This window comes from Leguminivora glycinivorella, chromosome 7 (assembly GCF_023078275.1).
Source record: "Leguminivora glycinivorella isolate SPB_JAAS2020 chromosome 7, LegGlyc_1.1, whole genome shotgun sequence".
Lineage (NCBI taxonomy): Eukaryota > Metazoa > Arthropoda > Insecta > Lepidoptera > Tortricidae > Leguminivora > Leguminivora glycinivorella.
In genome coordinates, this window is record NC_062977.1 from 18,132,695 (window position 1) to 18,142,058 (window position 9,364).

Sequence of the window (9,364 nt, forward strand, 5' to 3'; positions counted from 1 at the left end):
CTTTGCTACCTTGTTCCTGGAAAAGCTTCGTCGTTTATATTTTATAATATGCTGTAATCTGCTATAATAAATTTAATTATGTTTTCATTTGGACTTGGTAAAGTTTTGAGGAATTTAGAAATGTTTATTTTGTAAATATTAGATATCGTTTATAAAAACTATGCCATAATGCAACAAGAAAGATTTTTAATTCATAAACTGCTAGTTTTGTCAATTGTTACTGTTGGTGCATTGAGACATTGAACTATTAAGGACCACTTGCACCAACTAACATTTTATATGAAATTTGACAGTTGACAGCCCACTAACCCTGAGTTAAGTGGTCGGTGCAAGTGGGCCTAAATGGAAAAGAAAACCTTTTCCTCATCCTTGTTTTACAGTTTTTTTTTACTATGTCCGAACTAGGCAAAGGCCTCCCCCACTTTTTACAGTCTTCCCGATCATCTGCAGTCTTGGGTAAAATATTTATCCATCATAAAATACCCAAACCAAACATGCCTAATTACACTACTACTATAAATAATAGGGAACTTGACTGTAGTTAAAATAAAATATTTTATACCATGCACGAAATAAAGCATCAGATAATTCTAAGAAAAATATGGACAGAAGTTATTTTTAAATCCAATATCTATTTAATGAGTCAGGCAGAAACGGCATTTGTGTCGGCAAATGTGCCGTGCATGTTAGAACCTCCAGGCCTCAGCCGGTCCGATGGAAAAAAGCCAGACGGGCTGACACTCGTACCGTGGGAGAAGGGTAAGTGCCTACTCTGGAACGCCACGTGTGTCAGCACGTTTGCCGCCTCGCACATCGGCCGGACAGTCCGGACTGCTGGAGCAGCGGCTGAACTAGCAGCATCACGGAAGCGCGACAAATATTCGGCGCTGCTGTCGCGCTATCTATTTGTCCCGTTGGCAGTGGAGACGTCGGGGTGTTGGTGTGCGGAGGGGAGAGCCTTTTTGATCGAATTGGGGCGGCGGCTCAGCGAGAGAGGCCATGACCCTCGTTTCGGGTCTTTTCTGATGCAAAGGCTGTCTATCGCAATTCAGCGTGGGAACGCATCGAGTGTGATGGGCACCTTTGCATCTGAGAGGGCTCGGAACGAGTTTTGTGAATAGAATTTAGTTTTATAGTAATGTTAGTTTTAATAGAGTAGTATTATATTAATTAGTATTTTTAAGTTAGTTTTACATGTACCGATGACTTTATAACTAGGCAGAAATACATAAAGTAACTCAGTTGACCGTGACGTCACTCAATTCGATTTCATATAAATTCCATATTAGCAAGTCGGTCAAATTCGTTTTGACAGTTCTTAAAAAGAAGCTGATTTGACTAGGAGGCAAGTAGCCTATTGAGCTGACCCTTGGCAGCCACGATCTTGGGAAAGTTCAATTTCCGCAATAGAATACCAACTATTAATAGTCAAGTAACTTACCTACTTACCACTTATAAACGTATCAGGAGTCAAAATATTTAATTTATCACATACACATAGCAACACAAAGCACACTCGTTAAACACCGCTAGTACAAGACTAGTACACGAAAGGCCGCCCTTTTAAGTACCTACATAATTCTTATCAACGAACAAAACGCACGTGAGAAGCGACCAAGTTTACAGTTTAGCCATTTTCACCAATTTCCACGAAATCTTTAGTTACCGGGGACCTCTTATTTCTATTATTTACTTTGGTACAATGACACTGATGACAATCAACAAACCCAAGGTAATGTTTTAAAATGAAAAAAAAAAAACAAGAAGATATCTATGCCAATCATGAGTTAACAGTTTCAAAGAAGTTAATAGCTGTGAAACGCCTATAAGTAGATTAGCAGTTTATCGTACTAAGCTGTACTTATAGCAAAACTTACAGAGCATTTTTTCCACATAATGTAGGTACAAACAATAGTAGATTCTGTCACATGGAAGTAAAATAAATTATTTTACGTTGAGAGCGATAAGTGTATCCTGAACAAAGCGAAGGATTTAAAAATAATCCTGTTCGTAGTAAGAGATTCAAGTGTTAACAAACTTACTAGTTTTTACATCACCCATGAGAATAATTTTTATGTTTTATAATATTAAAAAAAAAAATTCAAAAATCTTAAAAATGGAGCCCTAGTAAAAAATTGCTCCCTTCTAACAGGAAGGTAAAGAGCAACTTTGCAATCAAAAATACTAGCAACCAACTATACATGTCCTAAATCCATGTCGCAAGCATGTTTATCTGGCATCGTCTGTCATACTGGCACGGGCCCAGCGCTTCAGGTGTCGTGCAATCGGTCGTCATTCGTCAAGGCACGCCAAGTCCAAGGCAAATGTTGTGGCCAAAAAACTGGTGCACGAAGGTTAGAGTTGATCCGATGAAAGTATGTCTTACTGTACGGTGCATTACTGTATAAAATAAATAGGTATTAGGTTATTTTTTATCTTATGGTGTATAATTAGAACCGTGACGTCAGAAGATTGTAAGGTTGCCAGGTTGTTGCCTTCGGACCTTCGGACGTGGTGCAAGTTGACCCCGTACTGAGGGAACTAGGTATTAGGATAACCAATTTATAATTAATTTAATTTATTACGATAGTTTGAATGACTGATGAATTTATAAGGTGATGCACAAAGTCTAATAAAAGCATCATACCTACCATGCATGTCGCGTTTCGGAAGAACACTACAAATATTAATTGAATGAATGTCACTAAAAATATTATTTTAAGGTGACAGTATTTGTTATTTCGTTGAATGTCATCCTTAATAAGCTTACTCGAACCTATACAAAGTGTGTTTCTACGAACATTCATGCATAAAAAAACGATATTAGAATTAGGTAGGTAGGAAGAAGTAAAATAAAAGAAAAGTTGATTTTTTCATTATTTATTAAAATATTTTTCTAACTGCTCGCAGGTTTTCATTTTTTTACAAATAACTAAAGTACCTAATAATAAATACATTAAAAGGTATCATCAAAATTCAACCTTCCAGTGCCTTCAACGAAGCAAAGGCTCAGTAAATTTGAATTTTGGTCGAAACTTAAACTAAATATCACTTAGGTTATTTAACACTATAGTAAATTATAAATATAAATTAAAAATAATAAATTAACTAATAACAGGAAATTATTCACCAGTCATGACCTCAAGGAACTCTGTAACAACGAAACGAAACAAATTAATAAAAAATACATGGATTTAAATATCTACTATCACAAACGCCACTTACTATACACACATTCTGTCAATAAAAAAATAACAGCAATTAAAATTAATCTCCCTTCAGCAAGTTTAAACATGCACTTATTATACTGAAAAGCTTATGAATAAATACTATAAAGAACAGATACAGTTGAAGTAAAAAAAAAAACTATAGAGAAAATGATGAATTCCTTGACTTCAGTCATAGACCATCTCTATTCTTCATGTCATAGACGTTAATTTTGACATAAGTCTATCAGGTAGTGAGTGTATTTTATGCTCAAATTGTCAATGCAATATTGATAAAAGAAACTGTGTATTGTATTGTAACAAAGCATTGGTTTAGGAGATGTGTTATTAAGTTATTTTATTTGCAAGAAATGTACTCCCACCAATATTGTGACTGATCTCTTCCCAGTAACTAAATTACCTATCAAATGTTTTTGATCTATTTTGAAGTGGTTGTAACTCACCCTCAAAGTCAACAGTGCCCGAGCCATCAGAGTCAATGTCCTCAATCATGGCGTCCAGGTCATCCTTCGGGATCGAAGCGTCCAGTTCCTTGAAAATCTCACGCAGCACGTCTGTCGTGATGTAGCCATTACCTGACAATCAATAAGGCATATATGTCAATTTTAGGATCTAAAACAACGATCTGATTTAAAACTCAAAATGCAAACAAGAAGAGCTTCTATACATGAATACAAAATAAATAAATGAAATGAATAAAGGCTATCTTCAAGTTGAATCACGGACACAAGTTGTTGAGGATTACTTTCAAGTTGGGTAAGTGTGTATACTTAATACGTTACGATTGATACAATAGTAATACTGTGGGTCTAGTGAAAAAGGGTATAACTCAAATTGACTCGGTGAAAAAGGGACACAGTCCCACCTCGGACTCTCGGACTTGTGACCTTTTTCACCGAGTCAATTTGAGTTATACCCTTTTTCACTAGACCCACAGATTACAATTCTGGGGTACAATCACAGAACTTAATTTAGATAGAAGAAACAAATTCATATATTTGTATAGGGGCCGAGCGTGTCAAATTTTGTACTGAAGTTGATTCTTGCCTGTAATTTTAAATATGTCTCAGGCTCTTGATTGTTCATAATTTTTGTGTTGTTGCAATTGAATATCACGTAACGAGGCATTTTTTATGTTTTGGTTGACTTCAACTTACAAAAATTGACGCCCGAAAGCTGCAAGCTGCGAGTAAAGACGGACAACTCAGTGGATTTCACTGAGTTCATTTGACACGCTAAGTAGATACGTTTGCTTGATCTATGGTATATATGACATCTGTGGGTACAATAGAATCAATACTTTAAAATGAAAAAGCAACAAGTAAGCATTTAAATGGAAGTAAAATCTATGCGGCCATAACTTTCGATGGAAAATTAAGTGCGCAAGTTTTTCAGACACAAAAGTTAGCTGTCATGAGTACATATTGTTAACTTACAACTTCAAACATTTAATATACAGTGTACTGTAGGTTTAATTGCCATACGATAAATAAACCCATACTGATATTATAAATGGGAAAGTACATGTCTGTTTGCTTGTCCGTCCTTCACGGTAAAACGGAGCGACGAATTGTCGTGATTTCTGTTGTGTGGAGATAGTTGAAGGGATGGAGAGACTTAGGCTACTTTTTGTCTCTTTCTAACGCCAGCGAAGCCGCTGGAAAAAGCTAGTAAATAAATAAATTCAAAAGCTACGGTTAATTAAACGTATTAAAAAAATGGGACTGTAAGTAGTAACCAAAGAGGATCAAGTATTATAGAGAGTTACTGTCAAAGTAAAATGAGTAATGATCACAGTGCATAGACTGCCATCTCTCGACATAGGCTTAAAAGTTTTGAACATCAGTTTTGACAATTTGGCCCATATTCTTAGCTTGTGTTAAAATGCCAAATATTAATATTAGCGCCATCTAGACGAGCGTCCCCCAAAGGTGTAACACCAACTACATCTAGGCCACCGTACCTTTTCCTATATGGTACTGAAGTACGTTTTTCTCTGAGACTGTAGGTGTCTATACGGAGTTACATATATTATGATTTTGGTAGTAACAAAACACTATGTTTTTCTAAAAGTAGGTACAAAATTAATTTTCCATTTTCCTTTACAAGATGAATTGTCAAGTTACCTTCTTTGTCGTATAATCTGAAGGCCTCTCTGAGCTCGGCCGTCATGGCTTCACTGTCCGGTTCCTCCTCTTCTGTAAGAAACTGCGCTGCCAGCTTACAGAACTCGTTGAACTCCAATTCTCCAGAACCTAAAGATTTTTTAATTATCATTTTCAATATTTGCCCACCGTAGACTGTGTAGGCCAGGAGCCGTAACCAAATGGCATTTCTGCGACGCGAAACGAAAACGTAACGCCGCGAAAAGTAGGCTGGCTCTGTCGCGCCAATACGTACGAGCGATAGAGATAGATATCTACGAGCGTTTAGTTTCGTGAGTGTTTCGTGAGCGTTTGTGCCATTCGGCTACGTACCCAGGGTTCAGGCACACCGAAAAAGAGATAGCGGGATGACTTAGACTTATTCTACCCGGGATGGCAGAATTACAGATATAACAGGGTCGAGGGGAAGAAATCCTGAGACGCTTTAGTGCGTTTTCACATTATCCGATCCGATATCGGATGTCGGAAGGATTTCAAAGGCAAAAATCAAAGATGGCGGCTTCAATGTATGAGATATCGGTCCTACATCCGATATCGGATCGGATAATGTGAAAACGCACTTAGCCTAACTCCTGGAGAAGAAGTAGAACTAAACCAGGCTAGCTAAAATAAATCAATTGGGAAACACTTCCAAGAAGACACATGGGTTCCATTAATGTTATATGTCTTCTATTATCAGATTAGTTTAAAGTCGTTAACAGAAGCACAATAATTGATTAGTATTCTTTACTTACACAATACACGCCAATTTTGTTCATTTGTTAACAAACATTTATTTTTTTAGTTATATTCTCTTTCAATGATAACGCCATCTATACTTACAACAGAGAACCAATTGTAATAGTACATCGGCCCACGGCTAAGAGCGCCATCTAGCTTGTAAATGCGCAATATCTATGACGAAAGGCCCAATTCAAATAACGCTTACAGATGAAGCGCGGTAAGATTTTCCTTCGTATTTTGACCGAAACGTACGAACATTGTCTGAACTAGCAAGTCAAATACTAACTTTTCCGGAAAAATACGAATCTTTTCGCACTATATCTGTAGAAGATGTTAGAGCGATAAGATACCAATGTTTCAGTAGGTATCTGAAGTGACCTTGCATCAACTGAAAACGTCACTTTTTATATTATACGTCAAATTAGCGTATTATTTAGAACTATCAAAACGAATTGCTAATATGGAATTAATATGAAATAGCGAGGAGTGAATAGAGTGTCACACGGTTTACTCATTTGTGACGTGGCGTTATCAGTGAAAAGGGACCTTATTGGCTATGGCGCTTACGGCGTTATGAGCGATGTTCGTATACAAATACGACGCCGTGGGACGTAAACGCCATCGACAATAAGGTCTCTTTACGCAGATAACGTCTCATTTACTTCTTTCTCTTTATCTTATTAAATATAATTTATGTTTAAAAATAACTAGGTACTGTCACTACTGTCCATATTTTTCTTCTAATAATTTGGTGCGTTATTTCATATACTGCATACAATATTTAGGCTGGAAGTCTTACCATCTTCATCAACTTCTGCAATGATGTCCTTCAACGATTCATCATCGATCTCGTGCCCCAACATCTCCAGGATGGTGCCAATCATGTCTGTGCTGATAATTCCTTTTTTCTCGTGGTCGAAGGCGTCGAAGGCATTCTTCAGAACTGTGAAAAATAATAATTATAAATCATAATTACCTAAAGCGAAAATTAAACCAAACATATACATACTGTTGAAATAAAAATATGATTGATATAAACATGAAATGACGAGGTCGAGTCGTACAATTTCATGATAATAATTAAGTAGTAAAAATGTATGATGGCATAGGTTTTTTTTATTTCATTTTATACTGCGTCGGTGGCAAACAAGCATACGGTCCGCCTGATGGAAAGCGGTCACCGTAACCTATGGACGCCTGCAACTCGAGGAGTGTCACATGCGCGTTGCCAACCCATTAGAAACTTGTACACTCCCTTTTGCTGTGTTAAGTACACAGAAAAAAGGAGTGTACAAGTTCTAAGAAGAGTTTGGGTTGCCGACGACTCAAAGGACAATAAACAGATTGATAGATAGATAAATAGGTAATTCAAAAATGTCATTTTGTGTAAATCATGAAACTTAATATTACTATAGTGGCTCTGTGAGCTGTAGACCTCACGTACCCCATATCAACGTACAGTCAACCAATTGGAACCCTAGGCCACTCTACAACCATGTCAAAATGACAAGCAGTAAAGAGATTTCTTACAATCTGATTTATAACGTCACTGTGACATAGTTCTACAGTGGCCTAGGGTTCCAATTGGTTGACTGTACATCTAAATAATAATTTATATTTTGATAAAGCCCCCGACATATTGCACCGATTTCCATCAAACATGGTTAAGAACACTCCCGACTAATTCAGCTTTCAAACAAAAAAAAGTAATCTAAATCGGTCCATCCGCTCCGGAGCTACGATGCCACAGACAAACTTATACTTATAACACCCCGACGTTTTTGCGTTGGGGGTTAAAAAAAATCGTAACCAAATATAAATGTACTTGAGTGAATGTTGGTTGAGAAATAAATCGTCACTACTTTTAAAAAATCTCGTATCTCACGCTGTTCCTCAAAGTTAAAACGCAGTAAGTCTATATGCATTCCATACATACTTACTACAATTCTTTTCATTGACAGACGAAGACACAAGTTTTTTTTTAAAGTAGAGACGAAATGCGACTTGTAGAGCCAGAAATATTTTTGGCTAGACTGAATCAAAGACTTCCGCTTCCGCTCGGTGCTAAGCCTTTTTATTTCTTTTTCGGGAAAGATATCTAAAAAATGAATATTACTAGACAAGTCCCAAATTAAAATAGGATATAAATAAAATGTTGTCCTTAGTATAGTATCCGTATGAAGTTAGAGCATATTCTGCATATTCTGTATAAATTAGGTAAAAAAAAATAGACTTGTCATTCAATTAAGCTCACCACTTTATGCAATAGCCAAGAAATCATCGCATTAATATTTTTAAGAACTCTTACTTACGGGTCAATTGAGTCTTGTCAAGTTCCTCCTGCGCGCAGCACATAGAACAGAAAAACAACAATATTAAAAACCTCCACAACATTTTGAAGTTCAAACACTAAACAATAGTCACGCTTACGCACCATTTTTAATATAGGTCAGTACGGATCAGTTCACTGTCAAGCAAATACTGTCAATAGGATCCAGACTTTGTAGATGTGAATTTATATTATATGTATAACAAGATTGACGCGTTCCGCCTGGGAGGAATAGTTCAGGGGTGTTCAACTGTTTTGGAATTAAATAAGCTGATCACTTTTTAAAATAAAAATAACCGATTCGGGCAGGATGTATTTCAACCTTTTGGAACTGGTCCATTCGCTTTTCACCAAGTTTTAATAGCTTACATATAATACATTCTAAATTTTTACTGAAAAAATTGTATAATACTAAATAATTATATTTTTCTTCATAGATAATCATCAGTTCCAGTAACAACACCAAGAAAGTTTGGATAATAATTCATGGTAAGTCCAACTTAACTTGATCATAAACTTAAACAGAAATCTGAACATACCTGAAGGGAACTCTACTTTCAAAATACATAAAAAAATGTTAAGTAGGTATGTAAGTATGTTAGACATCTTAAAGATCAGGCAGGCAAGCATGGTCGCGCGAGAAATGGTAAGACATCTGGCCGTCCATATCGCACTTACTGATCTTATCGTGCGATAGGGACGGCCTGAGGCTTGCCTGCCTGATGTTAATTTCAGCGTAAGCTCCAACGCTAATTACAGTACGGTCAAACATAACGATTCTATCATAAACTTGCAAAAATAATGCAGGGAACAGTTGAGCACTCCTGTAGCTCACGTGGAATCGCATCACCGTCATTACCGTCACCAACTAGGTAGTCCATTGCTATCAAAGGGGCCGAATTTAGTGCCTCATAGAATAG

The 9,364-nt window shown here is 36.6% G+C and overlaps 1 protein-coding gene across 1 annotated transcript; it reads right to left on the reverse strand.

Annotated features, from left to right (window-relative positions):
- Positions 1-2,864: 2,864 nt before the first annotated feature.
- On the reverse strand, positions 2,865-8,658 carry LOC125228124 (troponin C, isoallergen Bla g 6.0101-like). Its single transcript, XM_048132581.1, has 6 exons — positions 8,550-8,658; positions 8,428-8,455; positions 6,915-7,058; positions 5,354-5,482; positions 3,671-3,802; positions 2,865-3,151 (listed from the first exon to the last, which is right to left on the reverse strand). Exons 1-6 carry the CDS (start codon positions 8,550-8,552, stop codon positions 3,123-3,125), a joined length of 465 nt encoding a protein of 154 aa, XP_047988538.1. The 5' UTR covers positions 8,553-8,658; the 3' UTR covers positions 2,865-3,122.
- Positions 8,659-9,364: the final 706 nt, after the last annotated feature.